General features: G+C 43.4%; 1 protein-coding gene across 2 annotated transcripts; it reads right to left on the bottom strand.

The window, feature by feature from the left end:
• Positions 1-1,361: 1,361 nt before the first annotated feature.
• Positions 1,362-17,184, bottom strand: si:dkey-157g16.6 (AAA and Vps4_C domain-containing protein). Of its 2 annotated transcripts, none has more exons than XM_026369061.2 (3): positions 17,053-17,184; positions 15,422-15,562; positions 1,362-5,832 (listed from the first exon to the last, which is right to left on the bottom strand). In XM_026369061.2, the coding sequence occupies exons 2-3, from the start codon at positions 15,444-15,446 to the stop codon at positions 3,797-3,799; spliced, it is 2,061 nt and encodes a 686-aa protein (XP_026224846.1). In that variant the 5' UTR covers positions 15,447-15,562; positions 17,053-17,184; the 3' UTR covers positions 1,362-3,796. The 2 variants fall into 2 exon arrangements, with proteins under 2 accessions (XP_026224846.1, XP_026224847.1); XM_026369062.1 differs by lacking the exon at positions 17,053-17,184 and adding an exon at positions 16,738-16,796.
• Positions 17,185-19,970: the final 2,786 nt, after the last annotated feature.

Here is a 19,970-nt window from a genome sequence, read left to right as displayed (position 1 = left end):
ATTGAGATAAGTGGGACAGTGCTATTCACTGCCACAGTATGAGTAAATAGGACAGCAGCTCATTAGCATCTTTTATTATCCAATTACAAACTCTGCTCGCCTAATTAGCTCCAATCAGCAGGGAGAAGAAAATGATTGACTTCCTGGAGGACAGGACAAAATGTGTATCAGTCACTTATTGGAAGTGACTCACAGAAAATCAGACTATGAAAATATACATATGTACACAGAAGCCACAGACTGCTGTTTGTGTATTTATACAGTTATATATATATATGACTGATCTCTGATGAGTCATTTCACTTCTCTAACTATTTGGTGTTTGTATCATCAATTTAGTATCAATTGATTAATTGTAGTTCCTCTAATATTTCAATGTCACATATCCTAATGGTCTGTTTTTACTATACAAGGTTATTTTGTTCTGTGGATTATGTTATTGAGTTTGTGACAAGAAAAGATAGGATATAATTTTTAAACAGCTGCAGACATGATTATCCTTCATCAGAGGATGAAGGGCAGTCACTACACAAGGTTGCGCTATGAGAGCTATGCATCATTATTAGACAATTAATTACTCTGTCATCAACACCTCCAGCACCACTGTTCTACTGGGATTTAGTCACAGATGTTTCAAACTCCGCTCTGACACAACTATCTATAACTGATGATCAGTGGATCCTGTTTCAGGCTTTGGTAAATTTCTACTTCTTTGCACGGAGTTTTTCAGATTTACTCGGAGTTCTCTCAGTTCATTTTAAATCTTTGAAAGATGTCAGGAAAGGCCAGAAATAGCACAGGGCAGGCCGCTGGGACGAGCTGTTGTTTACAGACAGTGACAGGGATGGAGGACCTCTGTGCTCTGGTGCTGGGCCTGAAGCCTCGGGGGTGTGCTAGTGCTGCTTCTGCTTGCTGTTCTGGATGTGGCAACACACGCATAAATGCACACAAACATGCAGAACTGCAAACTTTTGTTTATCTGGACACACATATTCAGGATATTCTGCGTGGCTTTACTTTTAATGCACAAACACCACACAGCTTCCTTTCTTCTTTAATTTTTCCATATTGACTTTATCTGCTGACAGTATTTGAAACTCTGTAAACTCAAACCAAGGTGATGTCAGAGCAAATCCAAAACCTCATGGTGTGGTCTTGTGTGTTTATGCATTAAACGATTTAGCAATCAGTTTAAGTGGCTGTGCTGACCTTAACATTGGGGTCAATCCAGGCTACAGATACAGACACATAAGTTAAGCACCACCATCATGTAATTTCTGCACTCAATTGCAGTCCCTTGACAAAAACAAAGAAATAACCCCAGTGCAATTTTGACAAATTCTGTTTAATATTGTTTGATACTCTTCTCTTAAAATACAGTCTTTTCTGAGGTAGACCATTACAGTTCAAGAACATTTTCATTTTTAAAACAGACATCAAAAAAGACATGAAATAAATATTTTCATGTACAATATGTCGCAAAAATGAGGTAGAAATGGTTACAGAAAATGTACAATAACCAAGAACACAGTTACTGTAATAATAGATCGAAAAATGTTAAAAATAAAAGCTTGTTTTGTTGGACAAACTGCCAGGAGTAGTGGGAAGAACAAAAAATTTAAATGTTGTAGCCATATGTATGTCTAAACCATCATTTGTAATTACATGTGAACACTGGTTAGCATTATCTAAATAAGGGAACGTTCTGTAATTTTGAAATGTGTTTTCAGTTTCTGAGAGAGTGAGTCACTCTGATTGATCTGGCTGTATGGCATGACTGAAGCCACCAGCTGGTGAAGGGAGGCTGCACTGTGATATAAGGTTGCTGGACATCAATCAGACCACTTCCACTCCAGAGAAATCGCTATAAAAGAAGGAGATGAAGGTGTAGGGGGGTGGGGAGAGGATACAACGCCACATGGCCACCGGGGCTCGTGGCCAGGGGGCAATCCAATCTAATGAGATTGCACTGGGGAGAGAGAAAAGGAGAAAAAGAATGATGGGGAACAGAGGGAGAGACAGAGGTGGTAAAAGGGGGGGTAGGAAATATTACATCATTCTGTGTATACCTCTTCAGGACCATGGCAACAGTCTAACACGAACAACGTCTGTACCTGAAGTCCAGTGACCAGGTTTTTCCAGCTTGTTAAAGCAGAATTGAAGCACTGCTGGAAAAGGAGAGATTTGTCTGGATTGTCGACATATTGGGTTCAACCACAACATGTACACGTTAGCTGAATTTGGAGACTTTGGGATTTGCTAAAAGCTTCTTATTAACAACTTATTAAATCGTCTTGCCACGGTGTTTGTTGTGTTTCTAGAAGTTATTTAGAGTTTTGCAGCAATTTGTCCAACAAAAAAGAAATATTTTTTGTATACTACAAAGCATTTGTTGAAGACAATCATCACTCCACCATAAACTACAATAAAAATAAAGCGTAAAAGGACAGAAAAGAAAATGTTTTTATATATTCATATATAATAATACATGTATTTATGGCATCAAATATCCTTTGAAATACCTGAATTACATTCAATGTTACTCTTTGTAGAATATTCAAGTTTCTCTTCCGAGGTAAAAGCCCAGCTGCAGTAGGTATTACGAGACTGTCAGGTTTCTCCTCGCTCCTTTATCTTGCTCTGCGCCACTCTCTACTAAGACCCTAAGATTTCATACATTCTTTATTTCATATTTCTGAGGTAAAGAAATTCTTCCTGAGCATTTCAAACAAGACTACATACTAAGAAAACAAATGGAGCATGTGAAATGAAAAACATACACGCTGTAGGGGAAGTTGTGTGTGCAGACAGGTTAAGTGTTTTTCTGTATGTGGTGATCTCAGGAAAACTGCAGTCTATGAGGAATGTGAGATTGAGAAAAGATTTATATGGAAGTGAGCAACAGCAATCCAGAAATTGAATTGTACCATTAATAATGTGAGTATAGTGCGACTAGTGAGTTAAATAAAGCTACGCATAAAGATCTTCTGCAACCAAGCACGTCTAATGTAACTTCAAAGTCTTATCTGAACAACCAACCCCCTGGAAGGACAGCTGCATGTCTGGATTTACTGAATGTACGTGAATATTCTTTTCCCCTTCAGAATAGTGAGGACGACCTGTTGTATCATGATTTGGTAACAAGCTATTAAGAATACTAATATACCGTGATTTTGAGAGACTTAACAGCTCTGCTGGATTATGTATTTGGTTTGACGTGTTTTTGGTCAAAGACTGTGTTTTGCTGAAACGTTGCTGATCCCAAGCCCTTCATGCTGAATGATTAGTGAAATACAATGAGGAAATCAACATTGGGATAAGACGGAAGTGGTCTGGCAATAAATAGGATCCTGAGAGTAGCGGTCAAAAGGGGCCATATTGCAAACCCTGATTATCCAATCTTGGGCCATGTCACCTAGCAACAAATAATTGATTATGTCCCGGTCCAAGGCTAATCAGGATCTCTGGGAGCATCCAAATAGCTGTCTGATTTTCCCATTGGCCAAACAATTAATACACTACTCCATTAAACAAGGCCTATTCCACTTTCTTTTCTTTGGGAAAAATAAAATATTGATGATATTCATAGCAAAACAAAAACAGCACACCATGGCATGCTCCTGCCAGTAAGCAACTTTGTGAGCTCTCCCATATTACTGATCCTCTCTGGCTCTTTTGGCTGCATAATCTGTCATTACAAAACAACAACAAAACATTCCCAAGGTCTGCCATGTCAAAGTGGTGACAGAGTCATAGTGCAGTCCAAGTACAGTAACTGGCTGCTTTCTCAGTGGCTTTACATCTTGCTCCACTCTATACAAGTGTCCAGTTCTTTTGTGGCGGTGTGTGGGCGCACCTTGCAGAAGGCATTCTCAAAGTCTGTGAAGGCTGGGGGTTTGGAGGTTGTGGGGAGGCCATGAATGGCCCCAGTAGGAGAGGATGCTGAGGAAAGTGCCTGCTGGCCAAGCTGCAGCAGTTCCCACACTGAGAAGCCCTCAGTGCGTTGCAGCACAGCACTTAGCTCCCTCTCACTCAGGCTGCAGCCCTGAGGGGCCAGTACCTGCAGCAGCACTTGCCTGCGCATTCCCACATCTGGCAAGCCAACGTGATATCGCTTGGCAAAGCTCTGGTGAACTGCATCTTGCAGTAGATCTGGCCTGCCAGTGGCACATACAAGAATCACCAGACCTGTGGTCCCCACCTGAGCTTTCTCCAGGGTAGTCAGGAGTATTTGCCTCAGGCCCTCCTCTTCCATGGCCTCCACCTGGTTGAGCAGCACGACTGACGGCTGCCGAGCCCCTGCCACCTGTAACAGAGTCCCCAGAATGTGCTCTGCCTCAGCCTTCCCTTTAGAGGCTAGCATGGCTCCACTCACCCGGTAAAAGGAAGCCCCTAGCTGTGAAGCCAAAGAACGAGTCAACGTCGTCTTACCCCCTCCCCTGGGGCCAAACAGCAGGACGGTTCTCGGTGGGCGCACCACTTGACTGGGCCTCAACACAGGCCACAGCAGGTCCTCCTCCAGAGCAGCCTTCACATGGGTGAGCCCAACCAGTTCCCCCCAGCCCAGAGCTGGACTGCAGTCCAATAACTCCCCATTGACAAGGTCCAACAGTAGGGGATCAGGGCTCTTCATTGTCTCAACCGTCGGACCACACAGTGGAGGGCGTTTGTGGGCCTGGGAGCGGCGCTGTTGCTGTTGGGTGAATCCCTGCTCTGCAATGCCATTTTCCCCCATCATACCTGCTGGGGGGCTGTACTCTCCTGCTGCCCTATACTGAGGAGACACCAAGGGCTGGGAAGAGGGCTTAGTGGGCTTGAAGGTTTGGGGGTCTGTGCTGCCTGAACCGCTAAAGCCGTTTCCCAGACACTCTGTTTTGTCATTTACACTGCAGGGTGAATTTCCCCCAGCCTTCAAGGGGTCATAGCTGTACTTCCTGTAACGAGAGCCATCCCCACCCTCATCCTCTTCAACACTCATCTCGAATGCCTTTCTTTTTAATGTTCCTCCAGACTCAGATGTCCCAAGGTTGGTACTCTGGTAACTGTAGCTGCCTCCTACCACTGTGGGTCTTGTGGGAACGGGAGTAGGGGCTGGTAGACCGGAGGACAGGTAAGTTGCAGAGGGGTGGCTGTAGCTGGGGGCAAGGCTGGTTTGGGGAGGGTATGTGCTAGGGGGGTAGTTATAGACAGGTGTGGTAGGGCTATAGCTGGGCACCAGAGTGGGGGTGGATTGGAGAGTGTGGAGGGAAGCAGGGGGAAGTGCTGCACTAGGTTGGGGACAGTAACCTGAGGAAAGATAGGTGCCATTGTAGCTAGAGGGGTAGTCGCTAGAGCCACTGCAGGAGCTACTGCCACTGTAGCCAGAGTCTGAGAGGTTACTGTTCACCACTGACCCACTACTAACACCTGGAGGACCTGCAGAGGTGGCTACAGGCTTGGAACCGGAGAGGCTATCGTGGCCTCCAGGGGGTATCAGAGAATAGGGGGCATCAGTGCTTTGTGTCAGTGGCCAGGGCTCTAGCTCAGTCTTCTGGCCGTTGAGACCCCCAAAGGCCCCTGTCTCTGCATAGGTGCCTAGAGTAGGTGGCCGGTCATATGGTGAGTCCAGCACCCCAGCATACTTCTCAGCGTAGCGCTTCAACAGGTTGGAAGCTGTGAGGGCAGAGATGTCGTCATTGGCCCAGGCATAGCTGTAGGAGCTGCGGCCGCGGCCAGAATAGAACTCCGACTTGTGAGCCGGAGACGAGGTGGTGGAGGAGACGTCCAGGTGCTGCTCAGGCCACTGGCTGAGAGGCTGGGCATGCTCTGGGTTCCAGTGCATCTTTAACAAACCTAACAAAAGGAACAAATAGAGAAACAATGTCATAGTTATCTTCTCATTGTATCTCAAAATAAAGAAATAAAAACATAGTGATAGTGTAGGTGTGTTTTAAAGAATTTATGGCAGAAAATTTTGTTTTCTGTTCCAAAGTTGCCAAAATGTAAAAAAGTCTTACTTAAGCTTTGTTACTCATTTACAGAAATTGTTGCAGAATTCCTTTTGCTGAAACAGGCTTAAAATGGGATTTGAGATCTATTTTCTGTTTTAAGATAGTAATAGAAGAAGAAACCTGCATCTCTTGGTAACATAAGACCAAACTACCTGACAAGTCTCAGCAACATTTGGACTGACAGTATTTGACATGACCAGGAATGAACATAAGATTGTAAGAAAGATGATAGAAAGATGATAAATCATCACACATGTAGATAAACCAGGGAATTTGGAAATGTCCTTTCTTCTGTTTGGAAAGGAACCCTTTTCAATGTTACCATTGTGCAGAAGGGGCTCAAATTTCTAAAAGAGGCAAAGGAAGGTAAAGTGGAGGTGGAGGGTCAAAGAGAAAGCTGCAAAAAGAAAGAGAGTGAAAGCAGATTGGCTGGTTGAATGTGTTGTTTTGCAATTTCCCAGCTTATGCTTGTGTGGTGATAAGATCCCACTACTATTCCCTGTTCTGCTAGCATCTGCAGGTCTCCCAGAGGAGCTATTGTTATCTCCCTGTGCATGTTCCCCTGAATGCCTGCTCACTCCGCCCTGCACCCCCAACTACCACCCACCAATACACCCACCCACCGCACACCAAAGCTCCAAAGGCCGGCTGGACAGAGGATGAGAGGCCGTGTGGACAGTGGTGTGGAGAAAGTGAGAAAGACGGAGAGTGAGAAAAGCAAAAGAAAGAAAAAGAAAGACAGAGAGGGGGTGGGCTGGGTTTGGACTTGCAGCATAGTGTGCTATTCACCAGCACAGTCTCCCATGGAACATTGGGAAAGTGGAATGTCTGTTCCTCAGGCTGACTTCAGCACCGCTGAGGTCTGATTGATCATAGCTGCTCTGCACCAAGCACATTAACAGAAAAGCAGGCGGCCAAAACAAAAGGATTTTTTGTTCCCTGAATTGTTTTTCTTCCATGTCCCATGATGCAAAGGTCTTAGTTCCTGTTAACTGAATTTGAAATGTGTTGAACATGCAGATACAGGGCAGTTAAATAACTCTTTTAGGGCTGCCACAAACATTCACTCTTGATTACTTATTTTTAATAAATAGATGAATCAGCCAGCATTAAAAAACAGTAAAAAAAAAAAAAGCTAATGTAATGATTTCCCACAGAACATGCTGGCATCATCAGATTTCTTGCTTTGCATGCCAAACTAAAGCTATTCAGTTTGGTAACATGTATAACAAAGAAAAACAATGCTCACGTCTGATAAGCTAGCAAAGATCTTACTAAAATATCATATTAAAATATCATAGTAAATATCTTACTATGAAACTAGTTGCAGAATAATTTTCTATCCATTCTTCCTCTTCCCAAATATAAAATACATCTGCTAATTTTCATCTATGCTACTCTGTCTACCCTCAAGCCCATTTTATAGTGTGTTCATACTGTATGATCATTATGCATTTGAGTCTTTGTTTATGTGTAATATTCAAATATATCACAATTAGATGCTTACAGAATTTTCTGTTTGATGAAGACTAGTGATACATCTTGTGGGGGCATTAGCTCGACATTCCACACATAGCTTGGCATTATTGGACTGTCACGATTTACCCTGAGGTGAGGGCTACTCCAGCCACAAACGGGGAAGCAAGAAGGAATAAGTCGTCATTGCTGGCCTCTCTGCCTTTCTGTCAGTAGATGCCTTATGATTCATTATTCATGGCTGTTTGTGTGTGTCGAGCCAGGCTTCTTAGGCTTCTTATTGCCATTTAAATCAAATCTCAATATCCAAAGCCTGTGATTCTTCTGCTGCTCTCTCGCTTACTCCTAAACTTTGGCCTCTTTCTTTACCGGCTTTCCAAACCTCCCCATGTGTTTTTTCAGATTACGCCTCCTATTTATTCAGTCAGATGAGACCAGCAGACCAGATGGCCATTGGATTATCATGTCCTTCATATTCAAATCCACTGCCTCAAGTTCCCAATGGCCAAACCAGTTCAAGTACTTCTCTAAGCCTCAGCCAACCTACACACCCACTACAGCAGGATGTACAAGAACGTTCTCACAGTCTTGCATTCTTACAAACATGCTAAAGACATTGGCTTGTCCACACCCAGATGACCACATATTTTGTGGCCTGACTTGCAGGTCTTTGTCCAGGCTGCAGAAACTATATATGTCCTTCAGGCCCTTCCCATCTGCAGCACAACCAGTTTGTGAGCAGCCCCAATAATGGGGCCTGTGTGTGACAGAGATGGATGAGAGCCCAGGGGAGCTCATAAAACCTGCAGCAGGGAGGGAACACGGGAAGGAGGGAGGGAGGGAAAAGAGTGGACAGCAGGCGCTTCGTCCTCTCTAAGCAGACTGGGGCGGACATTAGAGGACTCAGTGAGGCGGGCTAACTGCTGTCCACTCCATCATCAGAGTAGCACCAATCCAGAATGGACTTCTTTCACACTACCCCCCTGACCAACATAATGGCCAGCTGCCCATACCTGAAGAACCAATTCACTGTTAAATCCCGTAATTAATTTCTATATGACATTTTTAAAAAGTGCATTGTACTTTCTACTTCATGCTGCATGTGTACAGTGAGTTAGATGAATGATGCTGCCACTCAGCCCTGATGAACACAGCAGGGTGATGGTGCAGTTTGGCCCTTCCCATGTAATTAGAGTTGGCCTTATGCTGGATTGTAGTTTTTAGAACATTAGCACGCTACAATAAACTGAGCAAAGTCTAATCTACACTTCTGCTTAAATCAGAGCCATTGTGGAGATTAATTCACTGGAGGAAAAGGAGGAAAGCTAAGATTAGAAGTAGGAAATCAGGACAATACTGTTGCTACCAGTGCTTTCATACGACACTAGACTGCGTGATTTTTGTAATCAAGTAGCTAAGTAACTTTTACTTATATCATACTAAATTTTTAGCTATATTACTGTGACATTTCCTTTTCCCGCCACACCCCCCTCTAGTAAGTAGGATTATGAATGAAAAAGTAATAAATAAATTAAATAAGGAAATAAAACTGATCTAGTCACAAGAGAGTTGAAAGTTTATTTAATATATGTTATTTTTTATCAGTTACACTACACAACAGCTCAGTTTTGAATAGATAAATATGTAAAGAGGCTGCTTATTGACTGATGGTCTTACTTGTCTGTGTGGAGGTTGATAAGAACCTGGTGTGTATGCACATGAAACTTCCCACTGTTTTGTGTGTGTTCCTGGCCCCAGGAGAGACAGATGTTCTTCTGCTGACCGACTTACTGTCTGTGCGGCCATTGTGGTCGACGGCTGTCCAGCAGACGTGCGCAGCTCGGACAATCCAGTTGGCCCTGAGACAAAGCCTGAAGGATCCTATTGTCAGGGGCCTGTCTAATTATGGAAATCTTATTAATCTATTCAGCAGCAGTCCACTGACAGCTTTTGTGTCACCCTGGGATTTATTGAGGGACCTGTGTGAGCTGCAGCCTATTGTAAGAGTGCGTGATGAAGACAGCAGCATGGATCTCTTCAGGAGAAACCAGCTTATTTTAAGGAGGCCCTGAAATTAAAATTAGACCACTTATGGCTCAAGGAGAGGGGGTTCATTTGTGATTCTAGCCATCAAATACTCAAATTTACTATCTACAAAGTCACTAAATGTTATTTTAACTAGGTGAAAACAAAGTAGATTTTGGCCGGTAAACACTGGTGGTGCTTGAGACTATGTTGTGGTTTCCTAAAAAAGATGTATCAGTGGGTGAGGTGAAATTTTATCTTGGCAGTAAGCCCAGAGATGGGCTCCAAGACTATTTCACAGCTCCCCTGAGGTTGCTTTCCCCTTCTCCCTTCCCGGCACTTTTGTTTTCTCTGCCCCAAGGAACAAAACGGACACGAATACAACAAGCCTTCTGGGACAGCGTGCTATTAAACTGTGCAGATTGTGAAGAGGCAGCTTGTAAACAAGACTGCTGTGGATCAATCCAATCAGTGCTCTATTCAGGGTTGAGCTTTACCCCCACCCACCAACCAGAAAAAAAACTACCAACACCTCCACTTCATCGTACACTTCAACACACAGGCACGAATTAGGTAGAGCAATGACATCCAAAAGCTGAACGTACATGGATCTATAAATCTCTGGAGAAATATAGCTGCAAAATAACAAGCTAAGGCTTAAACCCCTGACCCCAGTGACGTGCATAGTGCAAAAGCCACTCTGTAGATTCAACAAACAGGTCAAATATTTTGGGGAAAAACTCAATGCAGCCAGAACGCTTTCAATCCCTATGAACAAACTGCTGCAGAGAGGGTAATGTCAGATCCTTCTGAAGGTGTCGCACCAGCTGCTGTAGCAGTGTGTCAATGTAGCAATGAGAACGAGAAAGAGTCACCTAAAAGAAAAAGCTTGAAATAAATGCGCTTACAGTACAAAGTACACAGCCAGGGGCAATGACAGGCAGAAACTGACAGACACTATATTTGTGCTGATAAATCACAAACTTGATGCTCTGATGACTGCAGGCATTGTTATGTATTCAGCAAGTGCAAGCTGATCAATGACTTATTGGATGAAACTCCTGCTTGCTGGACATAAATATGTGAACAAAATAAACTCTTTCGGTGGGAAACTTTAAACATTGTTGTTGATTTTTTTTGGCAAATATTCAGCAAAACTGCTCACAACAAGAAATGTTCCAAATGTGCTGAGCTTAGTTTGGTGTGCAAAGCAAGAACCAACCGAGCTGTAATTCAGCTTTGTTTTACTTGATTTGTCATTCACTCTTAAAGCCCTCTAAGCCCTCTGTCCTCAAGTTCACTGTGATTTATGGCACTAATATAGAGCAGGACTATCTCACTAGGCTGCGGCCGTCTTACTACTGCAAACTACCTGGTCTGTCATAAAAAACACGAATCTGAGAGGCCAGCCACATTTCGCAGGTGGAGACAGTGGAAAATTGTTTTTTGTTCCCACAACATTTCACCAATACACATTTTATCAGGTGTTGCACACCTACCAACCATGTATACACGGTATATGGAATATGTATGTTGTGCTTGAATTATGTTGCACAATGCTAAGTTACATACAACTTTACCCCACAAATCAGAAGAGCTTCTCCTAGTTTGTGGGGGTATTAGCAAAAAGCTGTTAAAGGAAGTGCAAGGTCAGTATTCAAGACTCATCCCAAACCAAACCCTTAAGAGAGGGAGAATAATGAGCACACTGGATCACAGGGATCAGAATTTATCAGCCATACAAAATTGAGAATTATAGTGAAAATTATTATAAATCTATGCATTAGTCACAGAGCTGCAATCAATCAAAAGAAACACAATCCCACACTCCCATCCTGCTTCTCACTCCCTCTGGCTCATCTGCTCCCTCTTTCATGGCCCTAAAAAGATGTAATAACAGAAGAGTGCGGGAGCGCTGGTGGGGAGTTTTCACACCTGCTGCCTAGAGCACCAGCAGACGCAGCTCTTTTCAAATAAGCCTCACCAGTCCAATCCCAGGAGGAAGGAGTCCATCTCATGCAGTGGCATTGAGGGATGTCCTCTGTGTGTGTCTCTCTATGTTGCTATATTTCTACCCCTCTTTCTGTGGATAGAGCTATCTGCACTCTATGTCTCAGAAATGACACTTTGACTTACTCTGTGTTTTGTTTCATCCCCCTTTGGGAATGTTTCGGGCCCGCTGTCAGAATAGTTCCTGTCAGACTATGCGGATTATATGGTTTTATCAGAAGAGAAGTCCAGTAAGACAACATTGTACTGCACATTTAGGAGAATAATACAATCATACTGCCCTTGTGTGTAATAAAACATAGTCAGGATTAATGACAGTTATTGATCAAATCCAATCGATCACGAAGTAAATCTTCAATGAATTATCAGACAAATACTCAGTGTCATTTAAGTTGTTGTTTTGCAGAGTGGACGGAGAGAAACTGTGGCCAACTACTTGATGGAATTTAACCACTGATTAATTGACAAACGTGTCTAGAATTGCTAATGCAAAAAAAAGCAAATTCCCATCTGAGAGCCTGCTCGTTTTTATAGCCCCTTTCTCAGCACTCTCCAAAACTAGAAAGCCTCTGGAATAATTGCTGGATGCGTCACTTCATGCTCGTAATTTTAGAAACAACTCCCCCATCCCCCGTGTCTGCTAACGCACGTCCACAAATGGCAGAGGCCCGAACACCCCCACCTCCCCTTCAAGAAAAACAGGGTCCCTATTTTCTGTGACTGCAGGCTGGCTTTAGGCCATTGTGTCCACTAATATATCAAAGAACAGCTGTCCTAAGGCTCTGTGATGACCAGTCACCCCTTCCATCTGTCTCACTTGCCCAATCTCTGCCCAATCTCCCCCTCTCCAGCTCTATCTTTTCCTTGCAATCTCCTTCTTCCCCCATTACTCTGCTCCTCCACTTCCCTTATTCCACTCATTCCAAGTAAGCATGTTGTATTCCCTCTCTTCTGTCCAAATCCCCTGGCCCTTCTCTGCTCCCAGCTTATACTCTCAGCACATGGACAGCTCTGGGATTTGTTGTTTTCTGTTAGTACACACACAAATTAGAGAACGCTCAATATATCTGACAGCCACAGTCCCTGCTATGGCACTTCATTTTATGATCACAGCACTACAAACACCTAATGGCAAAACATTTAAAGTAAGTTATTTCTCAAGTGTAGTCATTTACTAATTAGCTGTACTGGTGTGAAAGGCGTCGCGTCTCATTGTGGAGCCCTGAATTCTGCTGCCTCAGGAATCCAGTGAAGTGTTGCCATCTAAATGAGCCTCACCACCCTGCTTCTTAATTGGGCCCTTAACGGGAGCAGAGGTCTCCTTAATGAGCTGATGAACCCTCAGAGAGAAAGACCACAGGACCGGTGGACTCACAGGGCCTTGGGTCCCTAACCTTCTTTGACGCATGCAAACATTCACACACACGTACACACAACCACACACACACTGGGGGCTAATTAGACCCCATTCACACCCTGCACTAATGATCCCAACTCTTATTCACACACACTTAAGCAGGCTGTGTGTTTACTCAAGGGCCTCACAGGCCCCTCCACTGCACCACTCATACCACTCTGCCTGGCGCGGCCCTCCAACTTGCCGTTTCATTCAAGAGCCGGGATGAGATCTACTCCTATTTTCTCTATACAAACTGCTCCACGACTTAGGCAAGTCATTCACAAAGACGCAAAACATAAAAACAGAGGCACACAGAGAAAGGAGAGGGAGAGGGGTCACTCAGAGGAGAGCTATAAAAACTGTCAGGTCTGCACTCCTGTGTGTAGTCATTCTATGTGTGTGTCTGTGTGCTGTTTTAAAAGAAAAGGTATCGCTACACCAGCGGGGGCCCCCAGCAACAAGAGTTAGGGCACTCCTGGGTTGGCGGCCTGGGACTGATTTAAGAGTGTGTTTGAAGTGCAGATTACAGATTCTTTGCACCAAATCCCTCCAGGAGTATCCATGGCCCCTGGAATCTCTCTCAGGTTTCTTGTCAGGTCCGGCCATGGATGATCGTCCCAGCTTGAAGTCCTCTGGACTGGCCAGAGACATAGACGGAGGCTGAACACACCAAGATACAATATTCTATGAATGCACACCGTGTGCTTGTCATAGTCAGAAGTAACATTGGGAAGTGGGAATGCTGCACATTCCCACAAAGAGAATTCCAACATGGAGGTGAGAGTCTTTACATGTCTTGCACATATGCAATGTTCCTCAGTTAGATTTTTGCTTAGCAGCATCATGACTGGAGTCTTTAGATGAAAGACAGTGAGCTGCAGTGTCACCAGCAGGCACAAGGATGTGTTTGTGTGTCACTGGTCTGAGAGTAAATAGTGTGACTACCTAACACTGCTGTGTCACTCATACAACTCCTCTGTCTGTACACACACACACCACACACACACACACACACACACACACACACACACATACACACACACGCACAGGCAAGCTCTTCTGAAAGGATGTGCTGCAGAACAGAGCTACTCTGTACAAGGGAAAAACATCAAGCTGTTGGACGGAGCTGATGAAAACCAGCATTGTGCACCCTGATCATAATAGCTAATTACACACAAAGGCTAGTGCAACATGTACTGGAAAATTCCCACGAAGGACCACAACAGTGTGAGCTCTGAAAGCATGTTAACTATTTCACCAGCAGTTTTGAGACATTCATGAACATACTGTCCCCTGTAACAGCACTGAGTGTGTTGAGACTGTGTGGACTAACAGGGTGCAGGGAACTGATGGAACAACCAGTTAAACAAGCCTTTGCGCAAAGCAACGCAAGAGTGTATCCATATCTCATAGTCTCAGTTTTATTTGAGTCTCAAATAAAACTCCACCTAATTGGATACACAACTATAAAAAAAATTTAATTGGAGGAAACAACATGTTCTGTGAGAACCGACATTAAATCAACCAAGGGACTCTTAGAACTTAGAAGATATGTTTCACAAGAAGACATAAGGTCAACTACTTATTGAGCTGGCAACAAATTTAAATTCCATTCATCTGATCTGTGGTTGAATGATAATGTTGGCTGTTTTCAGGGGGAGATTTACAATAAGCAAACAAAGTGTCATGGATACTATCAAACATCCTCTTATGATGCTTGAATCAAGCTGTTTTCTCCAGTTTGAGTTCACACACCCACACACATGCTTTACAGTCCCTCTGCAGACCAATTTCTGAACATCCAAAGAAAACTAAATTTTAGCATCCATTATGAAGTAATATTTTTTAAATTAACCATTCTGTTTGATTTCTCCCTCTTTTCTTGGAACTGTCATGCCCATAATGCTCCTTTGAGGCGAGTTAAAGAGCTGGGAAAAAGGGGCCGAGGCCACGGAGGCAGCCCCATGCTGGCTGACAAACAATGCTGTTTTGGAGAGCCAGAGAACTAGACTCAAATGAAACCTGGTGGGTGGGTGTGAAGGGGGAGGCCAAATCTGGACACGTCAGTTATTAAGTCAGCATTGAAGGAAGAAAAGAGAGAGAACAGGGAGAGAGCAGGAGGCAGCGTGTGTGGTGGGAAGTCCTGAGCTGTATTGGTAAAATGACACTGGCAGAACCGAGGGGGTTCTGCTGCTTAACCTATCAGTTCTCCGGTCCCCCTCTGTCCCTCTTCCTTCCCCCATCAGTGTCTTCCGCCTGGTGATGAAACATTCAGACAAGGCCAGTGCCCATGGTTTAGCATTTCCACGGTGTACGTGAAGGGAAAAGTCAGGTTTCTGCACTGAGGCTTGCAGATTTTCACTGTTACCTGCAAACTGTTTCCTCCTTCTGTTTGTGAACTACAGAACACCGTGTTCACTCCTGCTTATTTCTGGAGTTAAGCCTCATTGATTCAGGCAAAGTTCAACTATGTTAAATGGGGATGTGTGGTGTGATATGCAAAAGTGTGGAGTGTACTTACTATAGGGGACAATAGGACTCAGCATTCTGTGGAGCTGGTCTCAGTATGAAGGAATGCTGTTTTGTGAACACCAGCTAAGGTTAGCATCCGTCCGGCTGTAGTCCATCACTGGCATGAGCTCGCACTGACAACAGAACAGCCCTAAAAGAGAGAGAGAGAGAGAGAGAGAGAGTGAGAGAGGGAGCAAGGGAGAGGTGAGGCAGTTACAGGCTGCTGCACAATGTCTGCACAAACGCTCACATGTCAACAAACCCTTTCACACAAACTCACACAGCAACGCAAACCTAAACACACACAGAGACCAGAATTCACCCAGAGTATGATAGAATTACGGACAAACCTGAGAACACGATCAGCGTAACCAAAACACACACTCGCACACACACAATCTGCCAAATTGACACACACAAGGGTATTCATTATAGCCAGGCATTAAGCTGATTGTGAAGCTGCATCCAGCCTCTAAAAAGGGCTTTTTAAATCTGCCTCACAAAAAGACTCATGCATACCATTGCTCTGTGCACTGGGGCAATAAAGACTGCATTCTTAGGAGACCAGATACTTTTGGAGCTGCATACACAAAACCACAGGAAAAAATGTTTCCTATAATGTAATGATGGAGTTGAGGTGTAGAAAAACTAAAGTCATCATTTTCAAAAAATGCAGAAAACTAATAAATCAAACTAAGTATATTTTATAAAAAAAAGCAAAATAATCTCTATTCAGATTTAGGATACACATTTTGTGTTTTAATCATGCACAGATTAAAGAAAGTTTAATCCTCCCGTTTCTATTGTTTTAGTCTGATATAAAGCAACTTTCTGAGCAAGCTGGTAAGATTAAAACTGAACATTTAGTTTTTTAATCACTGCTATTTGTGTTCAAATCAGTCAACACCAAAGAAGGGTTTTTTATCTCTATTTACACAATATAATTATAATTATATATATTTTTTTTAATTTAATTAAAATATTAAAATCTATGAAAACACTGCAGCATTACATAGGATGCTTCTATAAATATACAATAAAAAAAACAAGATCAAAAACCAAAACAAATCAAAATCTTAAATACCTTGTGAAAAATAAAACTTTTTGAGACCATTTCTTTACCTAGCGCAACAATATAGCATGGACTGCTGTTACGCATGGTAAGAGAGATGCTTTCCTGCTTAGTGTAAGTAAAAACAAACAAATCCGTTACCAATATACGTTCAATCATGAACCTTTCATATGGAAGAGAAATTACGCAATGGCAACACAGCTGTCTCTGGACACCAACAGGCTTCACGAACACTGGCTCCGACTATGACCCACCTCTGCTGACTGACAGTCAACTTTTAACACTCAGCCCAGAATAACTAACTCCACTTCAGCAGCAAACCACAGCTTCCACTTAAAACAAACAGAGATCTGTCCCTGCACAGTTCAGAGAGAGGCTGAAAGGAGGAGGTAGAGGTAGGAGGTTTGCTTTGCTCAGGGAAACGTCTCATGGCCAAAGAGGAGAGCTGCTACAACACGCTCCGCTCCGGGGCTCCCACAACTTCAGCAGAGCCTGGTCACACAGCAGGGAGAGCAGCGGGCTATGACAGCAGATCAACACACAGATGCAAAGAAGACAGGCAGCCTTACCTATTCATGCCTGCATATCCTCCATCAGATCTGAAAGCGCTAGGATAATCCCTGGAGCAGAACAGACTGTGTGTGCACTGCTATGGTTTTTTTCCACATATGGGACACAAGTCTACTCTGTCTCTCTCTCCTACTCCCTCTCTCTCTCTCTGGCCAGTGACAACAGTGTGAGCACTAACCTCCCCTCCCCCATGGATCTCCCATCCCCCTCCTTCTCTCTCTTTATGCTAAAAGTATTTAAGTAGAGAGAGAGAGAATGAGGGGAGGACGACAGGGAGGGTGGGGAACTGACCAATTGTGCTCTGAGGAAGAGAGAGAGCGATCACACTGAAGCTTGGACACAGGGCAAGGGGGAGAAAGAGATTTTGGTTGGAGGGAAATGACCAGGCTAATTAAGAAAGAGCTGAATGAACGCTGGAAAGAATGGAGGAACAATCTGAGGGACTAAAACAGATGATCACCAAGTTACACAAAAGCAGACAAGTATGTTACAGTACTTGTTACACAACTTTTTTGTTAAGATTTGTAAAAGATGCATTCCAACAACACCGTAGCTGACACACCCGCGTCGCATCTCTATGTAACACGTATGGAAACTGAAAACAAGACAATGTAGTTTAACAAGAAACCAGCCTACAGTAAGGAGGCATGTACTAATAAATTGTTAGCTGCCAACTGGTGACAGCCCTCCAGTCCTGGGTATTAAGCTCAGGATGGTCTACTTCCACAACTGAGAGATTTGAGTCACACTGTTGCTGTTGGAAGAAAGTTAAAATACAAATTCAACAATTTACAGGAGCGGAAAAACAGCAGCTGGTGCAAAGTGAGAACAAAACATCATTTACTTTGACCAAGAAACACATCTTCTATTAAAGCCATAAATCACATACAGTTTAGTCAAAGATGCAGCAGTATTTTTTCCTCACCTCTGACAGGAGCAGCCGCAGATCAGAAAGGTTCTCAGCGCTGCAACCGGTGGCACAAAGATTTGTAAAAGAAGCCACTCTTCATTTAGCAGAATTGTTAGAAAACATGAAAATAAAATACTGCACTGCTGTTAAGCTGCACACCAGTCTGCAGACACAGTTCTGCACTGTTGCATTTGACTTTGATGGAAGAGCCCTTTGTTTGTCGTTGTATTCTGCGTTTTTTAACTGGCATTTTTTTGTTGTGTTTTATTTTTACTAAAAATTGCATCTTTTTTAAAAGGATTTTTTTCTTCATATGACAAAAATTAATGGTTCAAGGAGACCTAGATTCCTCCTTTTTTGGTAGATGCTAGACACGTCAATTCACTGAACTGTTGTGCCATTAATGTGAATTTCTATTCCTACATATCTGTTATTTCTACCACATTACTAAAACACTGATATCATACAAATATGATAGAAAGGAGTGTAGCGCTTGTATAGCACTACAAAAACATGCAACAGTTCTATTAAACATCACATTATTTTATGTATTTATGATCTAAAATCTATGTCACTCAAATGTTTCAGTGCTCCACATATCTCATGGTCAGGTGCTGTTCAAGTTTCATGTACTCGCTCTCCACACACAGCTGTCGGGCTGTTTTTAGCGCCACACTGAGGGCCACATGGTCCAGTCATCTCCTCCTGTTACACGGAGCTAGTGCTTCAGCAAAGTTTCTCTGTTGCGCTACAGGACAAGCTAAGGGAAACCACCCACACACAGAATCCACCACAAATAGTTGTATACGTGTGCACAGTCATCCAGTATATACATAGTAATATACAAGCACGCAGAGTGAATGAACAAACCGAAAATAGACAGGGACACTGGGATCCTATGTTTAGTGTCCAGAGTATCTCATGCACTTCATGTTCATGTGACAGTATCATGGAAAGTGTTAGTTCTCTGACTGGAACCAAGCTCAAATGAATCAACCTGTACTGTAGCCGTGACTTCACATTTTGCACATCTACGATGGAAGGATCATTCTGTTTTGGGGTCTTATTTTGGTATTATTCTTATTGCTAATATTGACATTGTAATCACCAGTTAATTATTTAGAAAGCTGGCATGTTCCCAGGTCTCAGCACTTACTTTAGTGAGTACAAATTTATAAGAGACTAACACTAGGGTTGTAATAGACCATAATTACCCTTAAAACACATGGCCTCTAAAATTCTCTTTTGTATGACATGTGGGTTGAACTATTTTAAGAGATGCCCCAGTGGTCAGTGACATGGCTCAAATTGGAATGTAGGGCAAAAAACCCATTGGAGGAAATACTGCAACTCATTAGAGTGGTTACAAAACTTAACACACCCAGCGAGTCCCAGCGCAGAACCACAATTAGACTCTTTAATGTTTTCCCTAATATGGGATCCTCAATAGGTTTGCTAATGGTGTCTCTGTGGGGGGTTAGGTGAAGGTATGGTTGAGTAGGGATGTTGAAAGCAGACAATTCTGGCGCTCTCTCTATCACTCTATTGCCTTATTAGTGCTGAGGCAGCAGAGTGTGGACACAGGCAGCATGCTGAGCCCAGCACTACTGAAGCACAAAGACTTCAGGCCCCGAGGACATGAGACGAGTCAAAAAACCCAGAAAAACAGAATGGAAAGAGAGTGTGTGTTTATGTTTGTGAGTGAGTTTGACAGGTGTCAGTCTCTAAGATCCCACCCCTTCCCTGACATGCATTAAGATATTTCTGCACACTTGTGACAGCTCAGACTCCCCAAACACTCGAAGGGAATTCAGTCCAGTAGACACTGGTAGACGTGGGCTACTGTCAGAAGTCAGGACTGGGTGGTTGTGTAGGTGCCTGGTGTTTGAAAGTTAATGGAGAGATATGACAGGCTGACAAAAGAGCTATGGCAGGCTGAAAATGACTTCTGAATGGGCAGAGGCTACAGGTCAACACGCTAGCGTTTGACCTTATACTGTGGGGCAT

Source organism: Anabas testudineus, chromosome 7 (assembly GCF_900324465.2).
Source record: "Anabas testudineus chromosome 7, fAnaTes1.2, whole genome shotgun sequence".
Taxonomy (NCBI): domain Eukaryota; kingdom Metazoa; phylum Chordata; class Actinopteri; order Anabantiformes; family Anabantidae; genus Anabas; species Anabas testudineus.
Note: the sequence above shows the minus strand (reverse complement) of the source record. Positions and strands in the feature narration are given on the sequence as shown.

Excerpts from the sequence above, each read along its gene's own strand:
- si:dkey-157g16.6 (XM_026369061.2), bottom strand. The coding sequence starts at position 15,446 with ATGCTGAGTCCTATTGTCCCCTATA. Across the intron at positions 5,833-15,421 it reads GAGTCCTATTGTCCCCTATA|GTTTGTTAAAGATGCACTGG; the intron begins GTAAGTACACTC and ends TCCTTTTGTTAG.